Raw genomic sequence first — 27,788 nt, 5'->3', positions numbered from 1 at the left:
TGGGACCATGGGGACTGCGGGGGGAGCTGGGCGCCAATCGGCTTGGTGGCAGGTCCTCACCACCCTCGAGACCCTTCCTTTATAGCAGAGGAAACCCAGGCACGGGCGGGGCCCAGGCTAAAGCCCTGCTCTAACCTGCCGCAGGCTGGTCGCCTCCCTTAGCCCAAGAGGAGGGGCGCCACCGCTCACACACAGCTCACAGCCTCACCCCTTCTTTTATAAATACGTTTAATGAGCTTTCACGTTCGTTTCTTGGCGAAAACCTGGGAATGGGGCCGTTTGTAAACAACTCCAGTTGGCCGTGGCAGTCCCTGATTCGGGGGGGCCGTAAAGTGCTTCCCTCGCCGGCTGACGCGCAGCGGGGGGCCGGCTGCAGAGTCCCGCACGCCTCGAGCGCTGCGTCTTGGGCCGATGGCGCTGAGTGTCTGGTTACTGCTGGGTGAGCTGGGCGCGGGGAGAGGCACGGGCCAGGCTGAGCCAGGACAGCCCAGCGTGGCGGCCCCTCGGCAGCCGCGGTCCTCGGAGCCTTCCCTCCGGTCAGTCCCACACGCCATGAGGAAGTGAGGCTACATCAGACGGGAGACCCCGAGTCAGGCAGGTGCCCTGGAAGGCGGGCTCCCCACGATCCTGTGCTGCAGCCAGAGCCTCCTCCAGCGCCTGCCCCGCGGGGTCCTGTCTGCTCCTGTTCACAGACACACTCGGCACAAAGCACCACTCCCACCCCAGAGCTGCCGGACACCATCCCTGGGCCCTGGGGGAGGGCGGGGGGCACCATCCCTGGGCCCTGGGGGAGGGCGGGGGGGCACCATCCCTGGGCCCTGGGGGAGGGTGGGGGGGCACCATCCCTGGGCCCTGGGGGAGGGCGGGGGCACCATCCCTGCGCCCTGGGGGAGGGTGGGGGGGCACCATCCCTGGGCCCTGGGGGAGGGCGGGGGGGGCACCATCCCTGCGCCCTGGGGGAGGGTGGGGGGGGCACCATCCCTGGGCCCTGGGGGAGGGTGGGGGGCACCATCCCTGCGCCCTGGGGGAGGGTGGGGGGGGCACCATCCCTGCGCCCTGGGGGAGGGTGGGGGGGCACCATCCCTGGGCCCTGGGGGAGGGTGGGGGGCACCATCCCTGCGCCCTGGGGGAGGGTGGGGGGGCACCATCCCTGCGCCCTGGGGGAGGGTGGGGGGGCACCATCCCTGGGCCCTGGGGGAGGGCGGGGGGCACCATCCCTGGGCCCTGGGGGAGGGCGGGGGGCACCATCCCTGGGCCCTGGGGGAGGGCGGGGGGACACCATCCCTGGGCCCTGGGGGAGGGCGGGGGGACAAAGGCAGGAGAGGCTGGGAGGAGGGTTCTAGTCCCCAAAGCAGTGAGGTGGTTTGAAGGGTTAACCACAGCAACAGACCCCTGGTAAACTGCCTCCACCACAACAGCACCCCGCCTCCCGCCTCCTGCCTCCACCCCAAGCACCAAAAAGGGGCACCGACCCCCAAAAAGGACAGAGCAGCTCCCGGCACTGAGCAGACAGCACTGGCCTTTCACCCCCGACCCCAGCACAGCAGTCAGTGGCGTGGGCGTGGGCACGGGCTTGTGCGGGGGGGACCAGGACACTGCCCTGCAGGCCAGCCCCAGACCAGGGCCCCGCGCTGGGGCTTGTCCCCGGGAAACAGTTTGCGCCCAGCGACCCCGGTGCCACCTTTCTGGCTCCTGCTGCAGCTCAAACACTCTCACGCGGCCACCCGCCCGGGCTGCCGGCTGACCACAGGGCGTGCGGGCTGCAGGGCCGGGCCTGCCCTCCGTGGGGTACCAGCTCCCCCCTGCTCAGCTAATGCAGTGGGAGAAAACCACTCCAGGGCATCTTAACGCTTCTCACCCCCAGACCGACAGGCCCAGTGCCGGGCCGGGTCACATGCGCGTGACCCCCCAGCAAGCAGACCCCTCGTGCCTCGGCTTCAGCGGACGCTCAGACCTGGGGTCTGTCCCGGCCCTGCTCCCACGAGGGGAGGTGGGAGCCACGGCACCTGGATCCCGGCCGCCATCGGGACGGAATTAAACAGAACACACCGTTTGGACAGAAGTTTTAGTGGGGGCACCGGGTCCTCTCGGCACTAGTGAGGAGACAGGCCGTCCCGCGGGGACCGAGGCGGGGTCAGGGCGCTGGCGGGTCCCACGAACAGGCAGTGCAGCTTGGGCTTCAGGTCGTTCCACACCTTACTCATCTGCGGGGGGGGGGCACGGGGTCAGCCGGCACCGCCCAGCGCCCAGCTCTTCACAGGGGTCGGGGGAGGGGACATGCCACCACTGGGCGTGTCACTGCCCCAGGGCTGCCCGCCCCACTCCCTGCACCGCCCCTTCCCCCACAGACAAAGCCCACGTGAGGGGTGGCCCAAAACCAGGGGTGCCGGATGGCCAGTCCCTGTCCCCCGCACACAGGACTGAGGGCACAAGTCTGCTGGTCACAGGGTTTTAGGAAACACCGTGTCCTCTCCGGCGCTCTCACAGGCGACTCGGGCACAGCCTCCTCCAGGGACCACACAAGCAGATGAGACGTGGTAGGAAGAGGGTCTGGGCCTACCCACCGAGCCCTGCAGCGCCCAGGCGGAGGCAGGGACGCGAGTCCAGCTGCGCCCAGCACGGCCGCAGGCCCAGCCCCGAGTGCCCGCCGCTGTAGCTCATGCCCTCGTTCGGGTAGGAACTCCGCACCACAGGAGGTACTGGTCCACCAAGGCCGTGAGCACTCCGTGGCAGGACGGGGATCGGGGTCAGGGTCTCAGCAATCCCGAGCCTCAGACCCCGTACCGAGCCAAGGAGCTGGGGGTGGCCTGGCAGATGCACCCGCTTAGGAGGAGGCTGCGCCCCCAGGGCTAACAAGGGGCGTGGGAGGAGCCAGGACAGAAGCAGGGCTGTGGACTGCACGGGGCCAGCACCTCAGGGCTTCCCCAGCCCCGGCCAGGCAAGGACCCGGGCCGCCGAGAGGAGCGAGGGCTGGTGGCTCTAGGTCATTGGGACCAGCAGGTGTGGACGCGGCCTCCACGCCCCAGGGCACCGCGTCTCCCACCGGCTCAGGGGCCCCACCTGGGGATGGCCGAGCGCTGGGACGGCCCCCTCGGGTGCCCCTCCTCACCTCACGCCCGCCTCAGTCTGGGACCTGCACTTATGGCTCCTGGAGCCCCCAGGAGGTGGGACTCTTCCCCCTCGCCCTTCCCCCGGAGTCCGCACGGCCTCAGCAGCACCCGCTGCCCACGAGGCCGGAGATGTGCCCACGTCTAAGGCCCCGGCTCTCCCACCAACGTTCCTCAGAAACTGCAGGGTCAGCGGGCCGAGCCGGGCGGCGCGGGAGCCCACCTCCTTGTGGCCCTGGATCTGGGAGCTGACGAAGGCCCCGAGGATGTGGGAGGTGAGCGGCAGGTAGGCGTGGACCAGCTGCGTCTCCTGGTGCAGGCAGAACAGCGAGAAGTGGTTCCGCAGCTCCATCGTCTGGATGGCGTTCTCCTGCTGCAGACAAAGAGTGCCTCGCTCCGGCCCGGCGGGGGTCCGCCAGCACTGCCTCCCCGGCCGCCCCGCCCAGCCAGGCGTCAGAGGTGCCAGAGCCACCACGGAGGCCCCAAGTGTGGCTCTGGGTCCAGCAGAGGAGGTCCAGGCCTCTCCTCCCACCTCTCCCCCGCCCCCGATTCCTGTGCAGAGCACCTCCACGATGCCCCCCAGGACCGGAACCCCCCCACGGTGCCCCCCCCACGCCCCCGCGCCTGAGCACCTCCATGATGCGCGACTCCAGCTGCTCCACGGACTCGGGCTCGTGGCTGTGCACGGCGGCGCTCATCTGCCGCTTCATGAGGCTGTACTTGTGCAGGGCCCGCTGGTGCTTGTGCAGCACGCCCTTCTCGTGCCGCTCACACAGGTCCTGGGGGGAGCGAGAGCTGGAGCCCACCCACAGGAGGACCCCACGGGGAGGATGGAGGGCGTGCGGGCTCGGACCGTCAGTGCTGGGACCGTCCTGTGTGAGGGCTTCCGGAATCACTCTTCCTCCTGCCAACAGCTCACCCACCCGCTCACTCACGCTCTGAAGGTGCTGGTGGCACAGAGCAGCTCAGGTGTGCCCGGAGGGGCCACAAACCACACCCCGTGAAACACCGCGTGGCCAGCGCAGGGGTGGGCGTCTGGGCCGGACTGGCATGCTGCCCGTCCACCGGCAGCAGGGAGGTGCACGGGGCTCTCCCGGGGCCCTGCCCGCCTCCCAGCAGAAGTCGGGGGGAACCAGCCTCACAGGCACCGGGCTGAGCGCCCAAGGCCACCTGCCACCAGCCCTCTCGGAGGAGGAGCCCTTTCTGGAACATTCCCACAGCACTGGCCAGCTCCGAGCTCCGCACAAAGGGCTCTCCGTCACGGTAAGACATTCCGTCAGGAAGCCCCACAGGCAGAGCCGCCGCGCGGGGCTGAGGCCGGCACCCGGGCGCTCCACCCCCGACAGGCGAGCTCCCCTGCGCAGGGCAGCCCTCGCCTGCTCAGAGCCGGCCATCCCCGCAAGGCACACGTGCACTCACACACATGCACTCACACACACACAGATGTGAACATGCACGCATTCATACACACACACACACATACAAACACACTCTCATGGAGACATATACACAGACATACACACAAAATGCACACACTCACACACACATTCAAACACAGACATATACATGCATACACAGAGACATACACACAAACATGCACGCACTCATACATACACATGCACACACTCACGCAGAGACATACACACAAACACATACACATGCACGCACTCACGCAGACACACACACATGAACACAGAGGCACGCAGACACATACACACGTGAACACACAGACATGCACACGCTCACGCAGAGACATACACACGTGTCCATGCGCAAACACGCATGCAGGCGCAGCCGAGCCTCACCTTGTAGGCCTGGAGCAGGTCCAGGAAGAGGTTCAGCTTCTCCACCACGGCGTCCTCCTCCTGTTTGCCCTGGGGAACAGGCTGCTTAGCCGGCGCCGAGCACAGGGCCCGGGACGGCCGAGCACGAGTCCACAGGCCCGCAGGCCCTTCCCCGGGCCCAGCCGCCCCCACGGCAGTCCCAGCACCAGGCAGAGGAGCCACGGAGCCAGCAGTTCAAGGAGAACAGGGGGTCTCACCCCCCCGCCCCCCACCCACGTGTGCTCACCGTCCAGCACTGTGTGTCCCTCCCGCGCTCCAAAGCCCACGTCGCCCACGCACACCAGGAGAGCCGGCCCCGCGACGCCCTCCCAGCAGCTCCCCCAGGAGTTAGACAAGCACCTCCCCCAGGTGTTAGCCAGCCCTCCCCCAGGTGTTAGACAAGCACCTCCCCCAGGTGTTAGCCAGCCCTCCCCGCCTCCCCGTTAGACAAGCACCTCCCCCACTCCCTGTTAGACGAGCAGCTCCCCCAGGTAGAACACGCAGGTGGAACACGCTCAGGGAAACAGGGTTCCTACTCGTGTGGCCAACAGTGGAAAGTCACCCCACAGCCCACAGGGGGCGCAGCCAGGAGGCCGACAAGAAGTAGTGAGGAGGGCAAATCCAATGGGGACACTGAGCAGTGGCCTGGGAGCCTGGGGCTCCTGCCAGGCTGGGCACCAACTTGGGGGCCCGGAGTCCCTCGGGTCCCACGAAAGCCTGGGCTCAGGGCTCAGGGGTTCCAGGCCCCTGCAGCCCACCCCACAGCCACGTGCTCATCAGTGACCCCAGAGCCCCGCACCCTCCTGACCGGGAGGAGCGGAATGGAGCAGGGCACTCGGGGCTCCCACCAACCGTGTCACCTGCCAACGCCCCAGCGGCACGCGACCCCACCCCCCGCCCCTGCGCGTCCCCAAAGGCACACACCCTGCACACAAGCACCCACGGGAGTGTCCCCTCTCGGCTGGGCGGTTCCCAGGCTCCCAGCCGGCCTGGGAGAATAACCGGGACCCATTCGCAGGGTTGGGACCACCAGCACAGACGTCTCCGCGCTCAGCGAGCGTGAAAAGGCCGTAGCCGAGTCGGAGCAAGCCCTGATGGGCGGTGGTCTCACTTCCACGTGGAAACCACTAGGTCAGCGAGACTGCGGGAAACGACACCCTCCCGACGACACTTCAAAGCAGCGTCCGTGCGCTCAGAGCAGAGAGCCTGGAGCCGGAGGGCCCACTCCTCGCTCCACGTCAGGGTGCCCTCCACCCTCCGCCCTCCGCCCTCCGCCCTCCGCCCTCTCCAGGGCGGGAACAGCCCCAAGGCCGAATCAGAAAAGACGCTAAAAATGACCCAGAGAGGGACTTCCATCCTGCACTGGGGGCTCCAGGGGGCCCCCCCAGCCCAAGCCGAGGCTACCTGGGAAGAGGGGGCCGTGTGGGCCACGGCCCGGCGCTCTGGGGCGGGGCAGGCGGCGCCATCCCTCACCTGCTGCGCAGCCTTGTCTGCGAGCACAGCGAACTCCACGGACAGGCCTTTCAGCGCCTGCTTCAGGGACCCCCACGTGCTGCTGGTGAGCGCGGCCCAGGAGGGGAGCGGGGTCGTGTCGGACCCCAAAGCACTGAAGGAAGACGCAACAGGAGACACTCAGGGCTCGGAGCTGCCAGCCGTCCAAGCCGACACCGGCCTCCGCCCAACTCCGCCCATCACGGCACGGGGGTCCCCGCACGTCTCCGACCGGGACCCTGGCTGCTCAGGGCCACGGGGACGCCTGGGGGCTGCGGGAAAGGAGGGTCTCAGCCCAGAACTGCTCTCCCGCTCCTCCCCCGGCCTCTGCGGGCGCAGGGCGGCCTGGGAGCCAGCTCCCTGTGGAGGAGGGCGGAGTCGGGGAAGGCCGCTCCTGGGGGGGCAGCCACAGCCGCCATGTCCTTCCCAAAGTCAAACCGTCTGAGGTCTAATCCTGACGGCAGGGAGATGGCCTACGAGGCGCCGGCACGCGCCATGGTGGGAACCCACGTTTCTGCCTGAATTCTCACCTCTCCTCTGGGTATGAGCCCCAGGTGCCCCCCCCGCCCCCCGCTTCAGGAGCGACAGGTCAGAACAGGGAGATGATGGGGATGCCCAAACCCAGCACCGAAGCCTAAGCCCCCCCCCCGCCCCCCCCGCGGAGCCTCCAGGCGGCCTGCCTCAGCTCCTTCCCGAAGATGAGGAGGTCGGCGGCGTTGTCGATGGCCCTGGCCGCCATGCGCTCGGCCCGGTCACGGAGCTTGTAGAAGCTGTTGTAGATGCTCCGGATCAGCTCCCGGCTGACCGCGAACTGGGTCTGGATGTCGGCGGGGAGGAAGTCCTGGCGGGAGGCGAGGAGAGCTGTGACCACGAATCCCCACACGTGTGCGCCTTTCAGCCACGGAGACCCAGAGGACACGGCTCCCAAATCCAGGTCGCACGGAGAACGGCCCGGGGCCTGCACCCCAGCGTGTGTAAGGGAAACAAACATCGCCACACACATGGCGCACACAGCACACACAGCACACGGCACACACAGCACACGGCACACACAGTACACATGGCGCACACAGCACACACAGCACATGGCACACACAGCACACGGCACACACACAGTACACATGGCGCACACAGCACACGGCACACACAGTACACATGGCACACACGGCACACACAGCACACGGCACACACGGTACACATGGCACACACAGCACACGGCACACACAGTACACACAGCACACACAGCACACGGCACACACAGTACACGGCACACACGGTACACATGGCACACACAGCACACGGCACACACAGCACATGGCACACACAGTACACATGGCACACACAGTGCACACGGCACACACAGCACACGGCACACACGGTACACATGGCACACACAGCACACGGCACACACAGCACATGGCACACACAGTACACATGGCACACACAGTGCACACGGCACACACAGTACACACAGCACACGGCACACACAGTACACATGGCGCACACAGCACATGTCACACACAGCACACAGCACACACAGTACACATGGCATACACAGTACACACGGCACACACAGTACACATGGCACCCGGCATACACAGTACACATGGCACACACGGCACACACAGCTGAACGACCGGCGAGGCTAAGACTCTAGAGTCCCTGAAACTGATCAAACCAGAGGTCCTGCAGAAACACTCGAGAACAACCTTCGAGTTGCGACGGAGAGAGGAGAAGGGGACGGGCCGTCCACGGGGGCGGGCCTCTGCAGCCGTGATCCCAGCCTGGACGCTGACTCACACTGGCTGCATCACGCTTACAAAGTGGGGAGCTCAGGGCGAAGCGAAGGTCTAGGCGCGTTCACACGGAGAAGCAGTGTAAGCAGGAAAAAGCTACCAACAGCCGCCTCCGTCCGCCCGTGCCCGGGAAAAGACCGGGCGAGCTCAAGTTAACGTAAGCCAAGGCGACCACCAGTCCCCGGAACCCGAGAGGCTGGCCACCGAGCACGTGTCCCTGAGTCAGGACGAGCTCGGGACCCAGGATGCGAGCCCGGCGTCCGGCCGCACAGCTCAGACGTCGGACCTCCGAGGTGGCCCCTGGCCTGGCCCCTCCCTGCGCCGTGCGTGCGGCCCGGCCACGAAGTGGGCGCAATGCGAGGCATGGGCGCGTCTGTGTCCCCTGCACGCCGTCCATGTGGGGGACGCCTGGTCACGGGGAGGCCGACCCCGCCAGACGAGTACCTTGGCCCGCGTCGCCAGCTTACAGTTCAGGAACTCGTCTCCCACACACTGCGCCGACTCCTTTAACTTGCTCTGCACGTCCTGGGAAGGAGAGGGAAACCGCTGACCTCTGGCACCCACGGCCGTCGGAGCCCGATCCGTCCACGCAGGGCTCAGCCCGCCCGAGGGCAGTGCGCTCCCTGCGTCCGCCTGGACATGAGGACGTGAGAACACGCACCCTCCCGCCGCCTCCTGGTCCGCGCTCCCGCTGCTCTTCAGCTCAGGGCTGCTCCCAGCACTGCAGACCCCGCTCCAGGGCGGGCCCTCCACCCACACCCGGGACGACCTCACCGGGGACAGCATTGGGAGGGAAGCTGCCCCGGCTTCTGACTGAAACGCGTCCACCGCCGCCCACGGGTCCTACGGCGCGGCGCCACGCGTGGCCTTCCTTTAAAGTGCCCACAGCCGGCCGGCGCGGCTCCGTGGTGAGCGTCGACCCATGAGCCAGCAGGGCACAGGCCCAGGCTGCGGGCTCCATCCCCAGGAGGGGGCGTGCAGGAGGCAGCCGGTCCATGATTCTCTCACTGATGTTTCCATCTCTCTCTCCCTCTCCCTCCTTCTCTGAAATCAATAAAAGTATTTTTAAAACATAAACACTTCACACCTGGAGTCTCCACCGCGTCCGTGAGCCTCCAACCCCCGCCCCTGCACCAGCTGCAGGTCCCACATGCACAGGGAACCCCCGCTCCCCGCAGGCACCCCAAACCCCGCCAAGTCAAGATGGAGGAGCCTTCAACACCCCCCAGCCCGCGGCCCTATCTCCGGGCACAGGACAAGGGGCAGCGGACGCACGGCTGAGGGCGGGTACTCACGGGGCCACCGAAGGACAGGAACAGCCTGAGGACCTCGTCCTCCGCGAAGGGGGGGTGCCGGGCCACCAGGTTGATGAAGCGCTTCAGCGCCCTCCTCCGCGCTTCGATGAACTCCCTGTCGGCTGCAGGCAGAGTACGGTCACACACGGGGCCCGCGCCCTCCCGAGCACACCACGCGGCGGCCCAGGGCGGGGGCACACACCACGGAGGCTGCGGGAGGAGCAGAGCCCCCTCAGCCACCCACAAACACGGGGTGGGGGCGGGGCGGGGCGGCCGAGGGAGACCGGGAGCCTGTCCTTCCGGTCCCGTGTCTGCGGCACACGGCAGACGTCCGCCACCTCCTAAGGGAAGCCGGGCCACACGCACAGAGCCACCCGCTTTCCCGTGCACGGCGCTCGTCGCCACCCTGGAGTGGCACCGACGGACAGGTCTCATCGGGCTAACGTTTCCCTCAGAAAGAAAAGCCGCCCGAGCACCCTAAGGTGCTGAAGTCTGGCCCCAAATAGAAACCCTGCTCTAAAGGTCATCGCTGAGCACCTCGGGGCAGCAGGAACCCAGAGGCCGGCTGTCACACACGCGGAACCAGAACCGCGCAACTGGGCTGTGCCTGCCGCTCCCAGGCTCGAAACTCCCACCTGCTCGCCGCCTCTGGCGCGAGGGTCTCAGCGAGCATCCCCTCCATCCTCCCGGGACCGGCTGCCCGCCCCGCCTCCGCCCCGCAGGCTGTGAGCCTTGTCCTGCGGGGCTCCCGCGGGCAGTCAGAAAGCCCCTGCTCTGGACTCTGGGGCAGTGGGTGGCCGGGGCCGGGGGACAAGTGTGAAGGAACAATGTTGGTCTGGGAACGCTGGAAACTGTATCCAATCTCCACCTCGTTCCCCATTCGAGGACGTCGTTACTGGAGAATCTCCGCGCGTCGGCCTTGGGCAGGCGCCCTCTCCAGTGTATTCCGAGTCGCGGACCGGCCGTGGGACCGAGGGTCACCCAGACAGGACAGGAGGCAGCCGCCCGTCCCTGCACCCGCCCCGGGAGAAACGGGCCACGCCGAAGGGCAGGGGCCTGGCCCTCACCTGGCCCCGGGGAAGGACAGGTGCAGCCATGACGACGGGCCTTTCTCATCTGCTCTCAGACTCGGGTCGGATTAGCGGCCCCTGCGTGCTCCCCGCTCTGAGAACCCACCCACTCATGGCCGCGCGGCGGCTGAGGCCCCTGCTTCGTGGGAGCAGGCAGAGCAGGCAGCTCGGGGCCTCCCGCAGGAGCTCCCGCACGCGCTGGCCGCGGCCAGGAAGCAGCTCGGGGTCCGCTCCTTCCCCCGGGCACGGCGGGGCCTCCCCGGCCAGTTACCGAGCAGAGGGCCGGCAGAGGCCAAGGGTCCAGGTGCCGTCCCACTCGCCTGCCCGGCCCGGGCGCTGAGGCCCGTGAACGGATTACTGAGGGGCAAGTACCGTGCCAGGGAAGACGGCCCAGAGCGGAGGGCGGACCCAGCACCTGAGGCAGCCCCCTCCTGACACCCCCTCCCCCGCCAGGCCCAGCTGTACCTCCCAGCATCCTCTTGGGCGGCAGGGCAGGCACCATGCGGTAGGGGAACTTCTGCAGCAGCAGCGCGTGGAAGACCACGAAGTCGTTGTACCGTCTGTACACGGAGGCCCGGAAGCGCTGCAAGGCCAGGTCCGCCTCAGCCGTGGCACCAGCAGGTCCACCTCCCAGCAGGACCCGCGGAGTGACACCTCCTCCCTCAGGTGCCCAACCACCCCCGGCCTCCCCTGAAGGCAGACCCCACTCCCTTGTCTGGTAACGCAGCCCCCACGCTGCAGTCACTGAACTACACCATCGGGATCCGAGAGACCAGACTCCTGAGAGGGGTCTTCGTCCCGAAACGGGGCGTGGGAGAACAGCGCGTTCTGTTTGTTTTAATCCTCCCCCGAGGATATTTTTCTGTTGATTTTCAGAGAGAGTGGAAGGGAAAGGGAGAGATGGAGAGAAACACCGACGTGAGAGACACATCGATCGGCTGCCTCCTGCACGCCCAGGCCAGGGCCCGGAGCCTGCAACCAAGGTACGTGCCCTTGACCGGAATCGAACCCAGGTCCCTTCAGTCCGCAGTCCGACGCTGTACCCACTGAGCCCCAACGGCCAGGGCGAATAGTGCATTCGTTAGTTCACCAGGGGGTGTCCTCAACTCACACCTGCAAATAACGCCAAGGTGGCAGCTCCGGCCCCCAGTGTCAGAGCAGACACGGAACGTGGACTGAAATGGGGCGCACAGCGGGCTGTGGACCGGTGGGCCCAGCGCTGGGAGGCTGCCGGCTGCAGGACAGTGTCCTCGTCACCAGGGAAGCCCAGCCTGGGTCCGTGTAATCAGAGCTCGCATGAGAAAGGTGCATGCGCAGCTGTGTCTAAAGCTCAACATGCACCCTGGCCGGTGTGGCTCAGTGGATAGAGCGTCGGCGTGCAGACTGAAGGGTCTCAGGTTCGATTCCAGTCGAGGGCACATGCCCAGGTTGTGGGCTCGATCCCCAGTAGAGGGCGTGCAGGAGGCAGCCGATCAATGATTCTCTCTCACTGATGTTTCTCTCTCTCTCCCTTCCTCTCTGAAATCAGTAAAAAAATAAAGTTCAACATGCTACACTGATCGCTGATAACATTACTCAGCAGAAAAACCGGTCTGAGGCGCTACACACAGAGTGATTCCGAGTCTGTGACGCTCTGGAAAAGGCAAAACTGAGGACAGGGATGGTCAGTGGTTGCCAGGGGTTACAGGGACGAGGAGAGGGGTGAACAGGCGGAGCCCCGGACACCAGGGCAGTGAAACTGCCTGCAGGACACGGCACTGTCATGGGGCACGTCAGACGCATTTGCCCAAACCCATAGCCCGTCAGCCCCAAGGGCCGCGGGCCGCAGCAGGGTGATGCGGGCGGGACGTCGCCGAGGAGGCCACGCACGGGGTCAGCCATGGAGAGCGCCGTACCTGCTGCCTCACTTTGCTGTGACCTAAAACCACCCCAACCAGAACGTCTATGAAAAGCATTGGGTACGTATATGGGGAAAAAACAAGAATTTGGGGGTGTCCACTCTACTTTGGGATCCTGCCGATGAGACTGCTAGGAAGCAGCGCAGGGATGCAGGGGGGCTAGGCCACAACCAGACAGCGGGCCTGCCCTGGCCGGCGGCTCAGTGGTCAGAGCACCGGCCCCTGCACGGAAGAGTCGCAAATTCAATGCCCAGTCACGGGCGCGTACCTGGGTGGCAATCCACTCCCCGCCCCTGGCCCGGTTGGGTGTGGGAGGCAACCAGTCAGTGTCTCCTCACATCAATGTCTCTCTCTCTCTCTCTCTCTCTCTCTCTCTCTCTCTCTCTCTCTCTCTCCCCCCCCCCTCTCCTCCCTCCCTTCTTCTCTCTCTGAAAAGCAATGGAGAGAGTATCCTCAGGCGAGGATTAACCAAAACAAAAAAGGACGCAGGGACTCGCCCCAGCAAGGCCCAGGGGCAGCCTGGCTCCCCGCCATCCCCCGGGCCTTTCCCGAGGCCGAGCCCAGGCCGCCCGCCCGCCCGCCCGCCCCACGGGTACCTGGCTGGACACCTCGTACTCCACATGCTTGAGGAAGAGGCCCTTCTTCTCGGGGATGAGCTCCACCTGCACGGAGTCGCGGGCCAGCAGCTCCTGCAGCGTGTGCGAGAGCAGCAGCGGGTTGCCCGGCGGCACCTGCATCCGCCTGGGGTCCGGGTCCCTGCGCTCGCTGGCCGGGGGCGGGGGCAGGCCTGCAGGAGAGAAGGCGACGCCAGGTAGGACCGGCCACTCAGAAAGTGGGGCTCCAGCCGCTCTCGGTCCCCCACCGTCAGGGAGCCCAGCACAGACACCCGCAAACCCCACGCCCATTCATCCACGCGCGAGTGGCACTCAGGGCCCGCCTGCACGCAAACCAGCAAATACACCCACATCCCAGGACCCCCACGTCTCGTTTCAACGCGGGGAAGGAGAGGGAAGTGACGCGGGGCGGGCTGTGTGTGGAGGCCCTTTTCTCCAGAGGAGACAGGCGGAGTCAAGAGCTGGCCACGTGGCGTCTGCGTGTCCGTTTCTACAACACGCACCACGTTGCGCTGTGAAACAGTCATTCACGTGTCAAACCCCGCGCATGTGTGGGGCTCGGTCCCCGATCGAAGCCCAACGTCCGCTCCTCGCAGAGCAGGCCGCACGCCCCTCGCCAGCAGCGGGCAGCTCACACCCGGCCCACGCACGCCGGGTCGTCATGGCAGGCGGCTTGGATTCCGTAGAGTCCGAGAGAGAAGAGGCCTCTCAATGGAGGACCAAGTCCAGGGACCCCCACCCCCCCGGAAGGGCTTTCCCGGGAAGCACAGCGGGGAGGAGGGTCCTTCTCCCAAGTCCCATGGAGCGGCCGTACCGCCTCCTGGGCTGACTTCTCACAGCCACAGCCGGCGCGCACAGCCGGCGCTGCCTCACTTCCACCCGTGGAGCTGCTCGGCGTGGGAGGCAAAACGCAGCGCCTTTCACCACCGCGAGCTTAAGAAAGCGGAGAAGCCAGGCCGCGGCGTTCTGGGGAGCCCCGGGGCCGCGGAAACCACGACACTCAGCGGCGAGCGCTGAAGCCCGAGCGCCCAGGGCAGCACCTGGGCAGCGTCCACCCGGGACGGAGAAGCCACGGGGGACGTGGCCCTTCCAGCTGCACGTCCTCCCCCTCTTCACTCCTGCGCTGCGGCCTTCCACCAAGCACCCCACGAAGCAGCAGAGGAGCACGTGTGCAACTTGTGAAAATGTGTGTGCACGAGGAGTGTGTGCATGTGTGTGAGCATGTGTATGAGGGGTGTGCGTATATACGTGTATGAGAGTGTGATGAGTGTATGTGTTTGTGAATGCATGTGTATATAAGCATGCATGTCTGTGTGTAGAAGTGTGCATACATGTGTGCGCATGTGTGTGGTGTATATGTCTGCATGCGTGTACATGTATGTGTGTGGTGTATATGTCTGCGTGTGTGTACATGTGTGCGCATGAGTGTAGTGTATATGTGAGTTTGTATGTCTGTGCGTGTGCATGTGTACGTGTGTGTGCATGAGTGTGCACAGTCCTGCTCCGCCAGGGCGGCCATCCACAGATGTAATGGTGAGGCGTCAGGTGCACAGGGCTGCCGGCCCGCTCACACTCATCGGACCCTCCGCAGTCCCCGCCAGGTCTGCACCGCTCGGTCCGGCTCCAGGGCCCGTCGGCAGTGACACCTGGGACCTGCTCATCCGAGTCCAAAGGGCCAGGAAACACGCCGGTTTGCCCCGTGAGCCGTGCCGTCACGCATGCCCTCACTTCATCTACGCCAAAGCCACGCACTCAGCAAATGCTGACGGGGCAGAGGTCACCGGCGGGGGGGGGCGCTCTGCCCAGCGGGCACAGGCCGGCCACTCACAGGCAGCCCTCCCCAAGTGGGGGGCGGCACTGCGCACTGGGGTCCCCTCACGCTGATGGCCAGGCAGAGCCCCTCTGTGCTCTGTGTGATGAAGGGTCACTGGGCGCCACAGGCCGTGCCCCGTCCAGAGGCCGGGGACGTGTCTCTGAAAACAAACGTGTCTCCCCTCTCTTTTATTTTTTTTTATTGATTTCAGAGAGGAAGGGAGAGGGAGAGGGAGAGAGAAACATCAATGATGAGAGAATCATTGACCGGCTGCCTCCTGCACGCCCCCTGCTGGGGACCAAGCCAGCAATCCAGGCACATGCCCTGACTGGGAATCGAACCCTGACCTCCTGGTTCATAGGTCGACGCTCAGCCACTGAGCAACACGGGCCGGCCGGGCAGGAATCCAAGTTTCTAACGAGTTCCCAGGTGAGGCTGCTGGTCCAGGGGCACAGCTGAGTCGCTGCCACAGGGCGAGCAGAGGGAAGGGACCCAATGCCCAATCTACAGGAGCGGGCGCTGGGAATGCCGGGCGCTGGGAATGCCGGGCGCTGGGGGATGCCGGGCGCTGGGAATGCCGGGCGCTGGGAATGCCGGGCGCTGGGGGATGCCGGGCACTGGGGGATGGTGGGCGCTGGGAATGCCGGGCACTGGGGGATGCCGGGCACTGGGGGATGGCGGGCGCTGGGGGATGCCGGGCGCTGGGAACTCCGGGCGCTGGGAACGCCGGGCGCTGGGAACGCCGGGCGCTGGGAACGCCGGGCGCTGGCACTCACTCCAGGTGGGAATAAAGGTGACGCGCTGGACGCAGCGCTCCCCCAAACAACACGCAGGGCAGCCCTGTCCTCCTTCAGCGTGAATGAAGGTTCCCTCCAGGCTCACGAGGCCGCTTCCTCCTCGGGTCAGGACGTCTCCAAGGACTCTGTTGTTCTGAGCTGACATGACACACTGTTCTCAGGAAGTGGAAGCAGAAGTCTCCTCGTCCTTATCGCAGCTCCGCCTCAGAATCGAGGGCTCAGCAGCTCAGAAGGGGGGGGGGGGACGCGGACACCCCGGCGCCGCACGGCAGGAAGTACAGCGGGAAGCGGCCGCCTCTCCGGCAGGCGCTCTCCCTGAGAAATCCCCGCCAGTCCCCGCAGGACCCTGAACTCCGGGCTCAGTTAAACAGACTTCTCTCGGCCTCGCCTGGCCGCTGACTTCCTTTCCTTGTAGGAACGCATTGTGTGTGACGCTACCGGTTCCTGGGACTCGGGCTGCCCTCTGTGTCCGCCGCGGGCCTGGGGCCGTCGCATGCGCTTCCAACACCCGGCGTGTCCGCACGACCACGTTTCTCTTCCCACTTTTCCCGCTACAGCAAGCCCACCCCGCGAGCCGCTCGGACGGGCAGAGCCAACAGTGTTGCTTCCGTGGACCTTGCTTCCAATGCACGTCTGAGTCCAGTTCATTTCAGAAACGAGAAGAAGAAACGTCTCCGTCTCCCACGCGGTGTGTCTTACCCTGAAACACGGCATGACTAAGCCATCGCTCACGGTCCCTCCGCACCTTCCCCGGGGTCGGCTGAGAACTTCAGCCCCGACACAGGCACACGGCACCGCGCTCTCCCACGGGCTCCGTCGGTCACCGGGAGAACTGAGCACAGCGCCAAACACCGCGGACACCGGAGCCCGTGCCGACGAAGCGCCTTGGCGTCCGGAACCTTCCGGGTGCTTTAGCCAACGCTCTCTAACCCAGGGCGGGGCCTTCCTTCTGCCGGGGCCATCCGGGTGTTTGTAACGTCACTCGCTTCATACCCTTCACTTCGTGTGAATGCATGCTGCTAAGAAAGAGCTCCTAGACTGAATGAATCTCAAGTCCCGCCTGCAGGTGCCTTGGCAGGGCCGGACCCAAGGATTTCTCGGGCCTCACACAGCCCGCGGGCCGGACGTTCCCCACCCCACCCCTGCCCCTGCAGCACCCCAAGCAGCTACCGTGATCCATTTCACAGACATGAAGCCAGAGTTCCACTGGTCAGAGAGGTGGATCGGTCATCCTGGGACCTATGACACGTGTGACCACACACATACACACACGCACACTCATGCACATACGCACAAACACTCATGCACACTTACACACTCACGCACACAAGCACTCACACACGTACACTCATGCACACTCACACACTCACACACACACACACACACACACACACACACACACACACATTTTCAGGTTGAGAGTGGCTGTTTCTCCCTGAGGGAGAGGCAAGGGCCCAGACCACAAAGGGGGGAAAAAAATCACTGGTTTGTTGCTTCAGACGTCAGGAAACTAAGTCAAAGCCGACTCCGTCACCTGCCAGGGGACCTCTGACCCACCAAGGAGCCAGCAGTGGGCCTTGAGCACGCCCCCCGGCGTCTCCCTGCATTGTTACCTGGGGAGGCAGCGACTTCCTGCGAAGTTTGGGGGAGACTCCTTTAGCTAATTTGGGGATCTTGGAATAACTTACACTGTAGGAGTTCAAAGTTCAAAACAAAATAATTCCTTGTCTCTAAGTTCAACCGTTTTTGGTTTTTGTTCTTTCTTAAACCCTCATCCTGGGTCTGGCTGGTGCAGTCTGAAAGTGGCTCGGGTTTTCTAGAATCTTCTGACATGAAAGGGGAAATATTCCAAATCCCCTGACGGGACCGTGTGGATCCCAGGCAGAGCTCATGCGGACCCTGGGCGCCCAACCACATCCGGGCTCCTGCCCGAGCCCCAGGAACCACCATTCGCTGACCACGCAGGGATCCCCGGAGGGGGGACAGGACCCTGCCTTCCAGCCGCCCGCCGAGTCCACACCCGGAGTGCAGTTCACCAGCCGGAAAGCCTCGCCCGGGGAGCTGGCGTGGGCAGACTGGGAACCGGGCAAACGTCCCAGTAAGACCCCAGTCGCCAGCGTTTCCCGCCACGGCTCCTGCGCTGACCTGGAGCCTCGTCCTTGTCCTCTGTGCAAAGAAGGCTCCCTTGCCCGGCCGGCGTGGCTCAGTGGTTGAGAGTCGACCCATGAACCAGGAGGTGGCTGGTTTGATTCCCGGTCAGGGCACATGCCCGGGTTTCGGGCTCCATCCCCAGTGTGGGAGGCAGCCAATCCATGTTTCTCTCTCTCTATCCTCCTCCCTTCCTCTCTCTAAAAAAAAAAAAAAAAAAAAAAATCGAAAAACATATTTAAAAAGAAAAGAGAGAAGGCTCGCCTCTCCTCGGAGTGCCAGAGCGCCAGACGCCCTGCGGGAAACCTGAGGCCTGCCCGGCACCGACGAGCAACGGGCTGCGCGGACTCAGCGGCGGCCTCACCCGGACACCAGCGCGGCGAGTCCCAGAGTCCCAGCTCCCGCCGCCCTGCGCACTGAACCCAAACTCAGCCTCAACGGTTCCTCCGCAAACCGCCTCCTGCAGCCACGCAGGGTCACGTGACTCTCCTGCCCCGCGTCACTGTTCACACGCACTCCCTTCCCGAAGAGAACGGCGCCTCCCAGGGCCCTCGGGGTCTGTGTCGGGGCGCCAGCCGTCTGTAAGGGAAGCCGCCGGGAGGGGGCAGTCCGCCGGGAGGGGGGCCAGCGGGTGCCTGAGGGAGGCAGCCCCCGTGGACTGGCCCGGAGCTAACATCAACCCCGTCCTAACTGCAGCCGCCGCCCCAGGGCTGGGCCCCAGCTCCACCTTTACCAGCTGTGTGGCCCCGGGCAAGGGACGGGCCTGCTGCTTGCCTCGGTTTCCCCACCTGTAATGTAAGGGTGCCGGGACGGCTCCAGCCACAGGTACCACACAGGTGTCTGGAAGGTGTGGCTGCCACGGTTCCCTGCAAAGCTCGCCCCCACGGGCCTCTCCTACCGAGGCGGCCGCCCATCACACAGTCCACTGCGGAGAAGCGTGTCCACGCCCCGTGACACAGCTCAACTTTAACTCCCGCAGGGACTTCCCGAGACTCGGTTCACCGGACCCCAGGAGGCAGAGGGCGGTGCGCACACCGTCACACGGACCCTCCTCGATTCCCGCGAGCTGAGACGGCGGCGCTCCGCCCTCGTGCACGGCACCAGCAGAGCGGCCAGTTCGGGGACAGCCGACCACGCGGCCGGCGCTGCGATTTCTCAGGAGTCGGGGTGCAATGACGTCCACAGGAAGTGCTCGGTCATGAGCCACCTGACCCTCCACCACAGCACAGGCCTCTGCTTCGAGCGGCAGGTGAGGTTCCCAGACGCCCCTCCTGCTGCACCAGGTGCCAGGGCCCCGGAAGCCGCTGGACGCACCGGCGCCCGGGCCGGGCCGGGCCGGGCCAACACGCCCAGACAGCCCTCGGGCGGAGCGCGCCCTCCTGCTGACTAGCGGCAGGACTCTGCCAGGAGGGATGTCGAGACGATACACCCTCTTCCACTCTAATCGCCCCTCCAACGCTCACTGGACAGTGGAAACAGGGAGCCCAAACTCCCTACAAAACTAGTCTCCTGCCCTGACCTGTTTGGCTCAGTGGATAGAGCGTCGGCCTGCGGACTGAAAGTCCCGGGTTCGATTCCGATCAAGAGCATGTACCTTGGTTGCTGGCACATCCCTAGTAGGAGGTGTGCAGGAGGCAGCTGGTCGATGTTTCTCTCTCATCGATGTTTCTAACTCTCTATCCCTCTCCCTTCCTCTCTGTAAAAAATCAATAAAATATGTTTTTTTTAAAAAAAAAAAAAAAAACTATTCTCGTGCCCAGCTGGCGGGGCTCAGTGGTTGAGCGTCAACCCATGAACCAGGAGGTCACGGTTCGATTCCCGTCAGGGCACATGGCGGACTGTGGGCTTGGTCCCCACTGTGGGGCGTGCAGGGGGCAGCCGATCAGTGATCCTCTCTCATCACTGATGTGTCTCTCTCTTCCTCCCTTCCATCTGAGATCAATAAAGCCCTGTTTTTACCCATAGCTGGGCCAGGCTGTGTTGTTGGCAAGTCCTCTCAATGTGCCAGGACCTCGGTTCCCCCATCAGCGTCTACTGTGAAATAGACAGCATGGATCTTAGCCCTGAGGTGTCCACAAAGAACACCTGCCCCGAGTCTGCCTGGGATGTCTTACGAATTCATGCAAAGGCCCCCAACACTACAGCGCCTCAGAGGGGGGCGGGAGCACCACACGCCTGGGGTCGCCCCACCTGCGCTCCGAGCCTTTCACCTGGGGTGACACAGCAGGTCCCGCCCCCGGCCACCCGGCGAGCGCGTGGCCAGCAGCTCCTCGGGGAGGCGTTTCTCAGGAAGGGAGAAGCACACCCAAACAGAATTCCCCCGCCGAGCACATCTCTCTCTTGCTAACCACAAACTCTGCCAAAATCTGTTCTACGCAATCGTGCCTCCGTTACTTCCCCTTTCTCCGAATGGACACGTTTTACCTTGCAAATCGTGTGTGTGTGTGTGTGTGTGTGTGTGTGTGTGTGTGTGTGAGAGAGAGAGAGAGAGAGAGAGAGAGACAGAGAGAGACAGAGAGAGACAGCATGTAAAGATCACCGACACAGACTTAAAAAGCATTCACAGAACCACCGCATCCAAACGCGACCCCATCCTAAAGAGGCTGCGACAAGCACGCAATCCTCCTCAAACACCTGCGTCCTTTCTGTGCCCTGGGACTGGGAGAGCCGTCAGCTCCGCCCGGGGGAGCCGGCACGGGAGCGTGTGGGAGGCGGGGAGGAGACCGCCGAGCGCCGGCATAACTGTGAGCCGAGTTCGTCACAGGCCAGTGTGACGTCTTCAGTGCAGCTCAGTGGTTTCCACAAATGTGTGCAAGCAGGAGCGGCGAGGGCGGCGGCGCGGAGGGCAGGGAATCGCCCGGGCGGGCGGCTGTGGGCGGCCAGGGTGCCCGTCAGAGCTCAGACCTCACCCCACAGACCACCAGGAGGCAGCCCGAGGTTCTGCAAAGACAAATGGCTCCAGGGAGCTTCCGAAGCCGGAGCTTCCTCGGTGGAATGAATGGAATGCCGCGGGATGCGCTGCTCGAGTGGGGAGGGAAGCCATGCGCCCTGGTTCTGAAGACCGGGCTCAGGCCAGATGCGCGGTGCGGCCCGTGCAAGTTTCTGTCGCGTGTGGTGCAATCGGACAGGACAAGCGTGCGCACATCGCATCCGCTCTCTGCCATTCTTGTTCTACGTCGCAGTCGCTGAGTTCATCGCTTCAAAGAGGCCCCGGGGAAAGCACGCATCCCGCCCGGCCGGGGACAGAACGTTCTGCTCCGCCGGCTACTTGGATCGTTATAACTTCAATAAAAACCCACAAAGGGCTCATGTCCAAACACAGAGAGAACTGCCCTATAAGTCACTCAGGAAAAGGCTGCCCCAGGCAAAGGACACGAACAGTCAGTCCAGGACCATCCAAGGTGAAATTATTCCAAGAAACTAAACTTCAAGTGGCTAATAGTCAAGGAAACGCCAATCAAAACAAAAATGAAACACCTTCTTCACTTTTCTAAGTCTGAAGGAAGTTTAGAAAACAGGATTCCATGTTGATGAGCTTAGGAGAAAGGATGCATTTAATCCATTCCCATTACTGTATTGCTGTATACACCGGTCATTGCCACCCAGCGGGTAATGGGTCAGTATCCACTAAAACAAAGAGTGTGAAGCCCGGCCGGTGGGGCTCGGTGGTTGAGCGTTGACCTATGAACCAGGAGGTCAGGGTTCGATTCCTGGGCAGGGCACATGCCCGGGTTGCAGGCTCAATCCCCAGTGAGGGGTCTGCAGGAGGCAGCTGATCCATGATTCTCTCTCATCACTGATGTTTCTCTCTCTCTCCCTCTCCTTCCCTCTCTGAAATCAATAATAATATGAATATTTTAAAAAGTATGCAAACCCTACGACCCTGCAATCCACTCTTAGAGCATCTAAAGAGTTGGCAGGAAAATGGACCCCAAGACGTCCACGGGCTCACCCCCAGAACCTGGGGCTCTGTTAGGTTACATAGTGAAGGGCCCAGTGGAACCCCAGGGGCCCAGTCACATGGAACAGGGGACAAGACAGGGAGCACCAGAAGTGACACATGCGGACGCTGTGGCCACAGCCACGAGAAAGGGCGCCGTCCACAGGCCATGCAGAGGCCTCTGGGAGCTGCCGACGGCCAGGAAACCGATCGCCCCGGGCCTCCAGGCGGAACGCAGCTGGGCCGCACCTGCGGTTTAGCCCAGGAAAACCTGCTTTCAACTATCGACCACCAGAACTGTGAGGTGACCCATGTGTGTGGCTTGAGCCGCTGAAGGTGTGGTCACTTGTTACCACAGCTGCAGGAAACTAATACCCTCCCCTGGGGAACACGGGCGGGCGAGGAGGCGTGTGCTGAGTCCACAGACATAAAAAACACACCAACGGGACTGAAAGGGGCCACCCCACACGGAGAGCGACGGCTCCTCCGGAACCAGCGGGGACTGCAGTGGGGGCGGGACTTTAACTTGGATAGTGGTCTTCCTTTAAAAGAAAATGTGTTTGTCCATGCATTTCACACTTAAATGCTAAATTCTTAGGAAGGGAGTTACATTCACAAGTTAAACATCCAAGAATTACAGGATAAGAAGTGCTGAAAACCACAAGGAACACAGTAATTTTTTTTTTCTGACAATCGCAACGGCACTTCAGAGATGTGGACCTCACGGTCCCCACAATTCATGCTGACGATGGTGCTGGCCCTGCGGACACCACACCAGAGAAGGGGAAATCGGCTGTGTATCCGTAAACCACGGCTCCCACGTCTTCAGCAGTGAGCACCAACCTCTTCTCCAGGGCGAGACACACATCACCCCTGGACCCCATTCACGCTCAAAGGCCCAGGTTCTCACACTCCAGCCACCCGACCTCGACCCCCACCCGACACGCCCCTTAACCGTGCCCACGCGGGCACTTGCCTCTGGGTTTGGTTTTCCGAGTGTGAGAAAGGTTTGCCCACCACGTCCCCGGCCTCACAGGACGGGCACAGGTTTGGGATGGAAGGAAATGACAGGCCACGTCCGCGGTCCGCAGACCCCCTCTGAGACCCTCCCTGCTGCGGGAAAGGCTCTGGGAGTTGGGAAAGCTGCCCTGTCCCCACCAGGAGCCGCCCAATGAAGCCACCGGCCTCAAGGCAGGCCAGCTGCCTGGGAAGCCCCAGGAAGTCCCAGAGGACGGTCCGGCGGTAAATGACACCCCAACGGCAGCCCTGGGTGAGCCCTGCATGAAGCCCCCAGTGCAGTCCCTACCCCCTCAAGGAGGACACCCCTGGGCGCCACCACACTCAGGGCCTCTGGACTGCCTTACCATGAGGGCCAAGGGCATTCCCACCCCATCACCCACTTCCCAGCGTGACCGGGCCAAGGGGTGCAGTCTGGGCTCACTGGTGTGACGTCATGAACACAATGTTCTAACCAGCGGAGCCATCACATGCTCCCCGCCCCCCAGAGCTCCGAGTGGAGGAGAAAGACAGCGGGGGCGGGGGAGAGGGACTGCTGTCCGGACTCTGACTCACCAGGGTCTTCCTGTCACTTGGGCGGGCCCAGGGCAACGCCCCCTCAGCACCCGGCAGCTTCGGCCTGCCTTTCCCCCTCATGAGTACACTGGAGCTCCAGAACTCCGGGACCCCTCGTCAGGCTCCCCAGGCGGAGTCCCCCAACTTTGTGCCCCTCTGCCAAGAAGGAACAGCAAGTCACACCAACATCCACCTACAGGTGTCCTCCCGTTGGGGGGGGGGGGGGCCTCAGCAGGGGCCGCCTGGGGAAGCCACGCCGCCTGCATGCTTTCAGGGCTCACGCCCACCATTCAGGAGAGCACTGAGGGGCGAACGTGACGGTTCACACAGGAGGGCGGTTCACACAGGAGGGCGCACAAGCCCTGCGCCACCAGTTACTGCCGAGGCCCCGCGGGTCCAGGCGCTGAGCCCACGCGGCCGGGCAGGCGGCACCGCGGACAGCGTGGGGCGGGCAGACCGCTGCCCCAGGGTCGGGACAGCCCCGGGAAGCCGCGGGCAGGAGTGCGCGGCGAGGCGCAAACCTGGACAGGTGCTCGGGTCCCAGGACCCGCGGCCACAGACCGAGAGCCCGGAGCCACGCGCGCCCCTGGGAGTGGGCGAACCGACCCGGCGGGGCGGCCGGGAGGTAAGGGAGCCGAGGGCCGCGGGGTCCCCGGGGTCGCGGGCCCAGGTGCGCCGCCAGCCCGCCCGGCCGACCGCCTCACCTGCCGCCGGTAGATCTGCCTCTTCGTCCGCCTCCACCTCCGCCGCTGCCGGGACTGCCGCCGCGGGCAGCGGGTCCATCGCACCGCCAGTCATGTGAGCGTGCGCCACGTGACTTCCTCCGCGCCCGCCCTCCGCGCCCACCCTGGCCTGGCCCCGCCCACTCCCGGCTCGCCCCGCCCACTCCTCACCAGCTCCGGGCCTGGCCCCGCCCACTCCCCGCCGGCTCTCAGGCTGGCCCCGCCCATGCCACGCTTTCGCCACGCCCACTCCCCGCCTCGGCCCACCAACTCCGGGGCTGGCCCCGCCCACGCCCCGCCCACGCCTGGGCCCCTCGGCCCCGCCCCGGCCACGCGGCCTGGGCCGGACCGGCGGCGCTCACTGCCCGCGCTCCCGCCTCCGCGGGCATCGCTCCTCCCCGCGGGCTCGCCGCGGCGCTGCTTCCCGCCTGCCCTCACCCAGCCGCCCACCCACCCACTCACTCATCACTCGCTCAGCCCCTTGCCAGCTCCCTCGCCATTTCCTTAGTCGCCTACCCACGCGCGCACCTGTCACGCACTCGCTCGCTCATCCACCCACGCGCACTCCGTCCTGCCCGCTCATTCACCCTCATCCATTCATGCGCTCACCCACTCATTCATGCGCTCACCTTCCGCCCACCGCTCACTCCAGTCTCCTGGCTGCCGCCTAGAGGTCTGGCAAGCCGTGCTGGTGCTCCGACCACAGAGATGCACCAGGTGCCTTCCGGGTGTGGAGGACGGACAGAGGAACCGGGGACCGGAATGGAAGAGGTGCTCAGGCTGTTCCCTAACGGGGCTGCGGGATCAACGCAGATGAGGGTCCTGCCCTGAGGGTGAGCGAGCCCTGATGGGGTGGAGCCTGAGCTGGTCCTGGAGGGGCAGGGTGAAGGAAGGAGGGGAGGAGCAAAGGCTCGGAGGCACCCGAGAGCTGCAAAAGCTGTGGACCTGGAGCTGAGGCCTGGGGGGGGGGGGGGCAGAAGAGGGCGCTGGAGAGGTTGGGAGTGCTCCCTCAGGGAGGGCCTTCTTTCCGAAGTCATCACCTGGACCCTCCAATACTGATGCCTGCCGACGCCAAGGCCAGGGGAGTTCTCGCAATCAAGAGCCCACACCCCGTCTGGGCCCTAGGAAGGGTCCCCAAGAAGCGAGTCCCTTGCTCTAGCTCCGGGACCCTGCGGCACCCACAGGCCGCCACACCTAGGACACTGGTCCCCGCGCACTGCTATCCGTGTGAGCTGTGCAGTCAATGGTGCCTCCACACACCATAACCCAGGAAGCGCTGCCCCCTCCTCCTCTCTCTGTCGCCTAGCACACTGCGGGGTCCTGTGACACCTTATCTCAAGGGCTTCCTCCTCCTCCTCCCCCACCCCCTCACCCGGGGCTTCCTTTCAGCTGCAGATCCATCAAACGGCAGGCTCAGCACTTTCCCCAACTCCACACCCATCTCCCCTCCCCAAACACACACACACACACTCACACACACACACAGCTACCACAGGCTCAGCACTTTCCCCAACTCCAAACACACCGCTCCCCTCCCCAAACACACACACACACACACACACACACACACACACTCTCTCACAGCTACCACAGGCTCAGCACTTTCCCCAACTCCAAACACACCATCTCCCCTCCCCAAACACACACACACACACACACATACAGCTAACTTCCTCTATTTGCTACATATCCCTGTCCCACAGTAGATTATAAGATCTCTATTAAATGTTTAAAAGTTCATTGCACTTTGAAAACTGTAAAGCATTATACGAGTATAAATTAGACATTATTCAGGAACAGCAGCGTATAAATGTGTTGTTCTATTTGAACACCCCTGACAGACAGTCACAGCCTCGAGGTCCGGGGCTCTGTGTCCTGGCTGCACGGCCTACTCGCCTGGGGAGTGTTCAGATAAACTGCCCGGAGCCCCCCCCCCCCCCAGGCTCTGATGGAATCGGTCTGTGGCCTGGTGGGGGATGCTTTAAAGCTCCCCCAGGTGATTCTAACGCGCAGGCCAGGTGGAGATCTGTCAAGGCGGAGGTTTGTTTTATTCCCTCAAACATGCCCTGAGTATTTACTAGGTACTGACGGCTGTGTGAGAGGGGGAGGGGAGGCGGGGAGCGAACACAGGGAGTGTGCCTCTGAGCTCCTGACCAAACTGGATGGAGGAACAGCACCCCCGGCCCTCCCGCCTCACAGAGCCAGGCAGGGTCCGAGGCAGGAAAGGCGCAGGAGCCACCCGTCCTGAGCGCCCAGCAGGGGACTCCAGGGGCCTGCCGTGGGCTGAGGCCCCGGGGACACGCGCTGAACCCGGTGCCTGCAGCTCCTGGGGCTCCTCGCGCAGAAGCCGGGTTCTTAGCTACCTCCGGGTCCCTCCCTCGGGTGCGGAAACGGGAATCGGGATTTCTGGTTTTTAAGGCTTTCAGAGTAACGGCAAGAATCCAGTTCTGTGGAGACTGTTCACCGGTCTTCTGTGCGCATGTGTTACATGCTTTCCACTCAGGAACCTGACGACTGTCTCTGCTAAGGGACAGAACCGAGTGCAGAACACAGAAGCCGGACCTCCCTCCCTGCGGGGGGCGGGGGGGCAGAGAGGGGGAATAAGCAGACTCAGGAAGACAGACAGCAGAAATACAAATGGCGCCATTTGCCAACGGTTAGGTCAGGTCGAGGCAGGGGGGAAGTCCAGAGCCAAGTCCAGAGCCGATGCAAGCATCTGCAAGGTAGATGGTGACAAAGATAACTGGCGCCTTCCCAGACCCTTGCCCGTGGCAGGAATTCCACCCTCCCCTCACTAAACAGCTGTATAAAAGAAGTACCTATGCCCCTTTTTTGGCACAAACTTCCCTGGCCCACTCTTGGATCAGAGCCCAGGAGCGCAAGATTAACACCCCCACCCCCCACCTTTTCATCGCCTGGACTCTGTGTCTTGTTTCCTGCGTCGCAAACCTCTCACCAACCACTCCCAAGGACAGGTGAAGTTAAGAGATGAAACCTCATTTGGGTACATCAGCATAAAGCTGATGAATATTCTACTGATCCCTCCCTGAACGCCCAGCTTTTTCTTTTTAAGGTTAATGATGTAAGCATTTATCATTTTAAATATGTTTTATTGATTTATTTTGGAGAGAGAGGAAGGGAGAAGGATAAAGAGAAACATCATCAATGGGCTGCCTCCTGCACGCCCCTACTGGGGATTGAGCTCCCAACCAAGGCATGTGCTCTGACCGGGAATCGAACCAGTGACCTCCGGGTTCATGGGTCAACACTCAACCACTGAGCCACCTGGCCAGGCAACGCCCAGCTTTTTTTTTTTTTTTTTTAATATATTTTATTGATTTTTTACAGAGAGGAAGAGAGAGGGATAGAGAGTTAGAAACATCGATGAGAGAGAAACATCGATCAGCTGCCTCTTGCACACCCCCCACTGGGGATGTGCCCGCAACCAAGGTACATGCCCTTGACCGGAATCGAACCTGGGATCCTTGAGTCCGCAGGCCGACGCTCTATCCACTGAGCCAAACCGGTTTCGGCCCAACGCCCAGCTTTTAAAACCCCTCAAGCCCTGGCCGGTTTGGCTCAGTGGATAGAGCATCGGCCTTCGGACTCAAGGGTCCCGGGTTTGATTCCGGTCAGGGGCATGTACCTTGGTTGCGGGCACATCCCCAGCAGGAGGCGGCTGATCAATGTTTCTCTCTCATC

The 27,788-nt window shown here is 63.7% G+C and overlaps 2 protein-coding genes across 4 annotated transcripts in view; both read right to left on the bottom strand.

The window, feature by feature from the left end:
* SNX8 (sorting nexin 8) lies at positions 1 to 24,183 on the bottom strand. 3 transcript variants are annotated; one of them, XM_079772915.1, is made up of 12 exons: positions 24,069 to 24,183; positions 13,077 to 13,267; positions 11,048 to 11,165; positions 9,513 to 9,634; positions 8,662 to 8,742; positions 7,102 to 7,262; positions 6,404 to 6,536; positions 4,913 to 4,981; positions 3,740 to 3,886; positions 3,331 to 3,480; positions 2,050 to 2,204; positions 26 to 566 (listed from the first exon to the last, which is right to left on the bottom strand). In XM_079772915.1, the coding sequence occupies exons 1-11, from the start codon at positions 24,160 to 24,162 to the stop codon at positions 2,094 to 2,096; spliced, it is 1,377 nt and encodes a 458-aa protein (XP_079629041.1). In that variant the 5' UTR covers positions 24,163 to 24,183; the 3' UTR covers positions 26 to 566; positions 2,050 to 2,093. The 3 variants fall into 3 exon arrangements, with proteins under 3 accessions (XP_079629039.1, XP_079629040.1, XP_079629041.1); XM_079772913.1 differs by lacking the exons at positions 8,662 to 8,742; positions 9,513 to 9,634; positions 11,048 to 11,165; positions 13,077 to 13,267; positions 24,069 to 24,183 and having other exon boundaries at positions 1 to 566; positions 7,102 to 8,492; XM_079772914.1 differs by lacking the exons at positions 8,662 to 8,742; positions 9,513 to 9,634; positions 11,048 to 11,165; positions 13,077 to 13,267; positions 24,069 to 24,183 and having other exon boundaries at positions 1 to 566; positions 3,331 to 3,477; positions 7,102 to 8,492.
* MRM2 (mitochondrial rRNA methyltransferase 2) overlaps positions 1 to 27,443 on the bottom strand; it is a 37,153-nt gene extending 9,710 nt beyond the window's left edge. Inside the window, exon 1 of the mRNA XM_079772923.1 lies at positions 27,385 to 27,443. The gene's annotated coding sequence lies outside the window, so the exon portion shown is untranslated. The remainder of the gene's footprint in view (positions 1 to 27,384) is intronic.
* Positions 27,444 to 27,788: the final 345 nt, after the last annotated feature.

Source organism: Cnephaeus nilssonii (assembly GCF_951640355.1).
Source record: "Cnephaeus nilssonii genome assembly, chromosome: 5".
In the NCBI taxonomy this organism is placed as follows: Eukaryota; Metazoa; Chordata; class Mammalia; order Chiroptera; family Vespertilionidae; genus Cnephaeus; species Cnephaeus nilssonii.
This window is presented reverse-complemented; position numbering and strand designations above follow the sequence as displayed.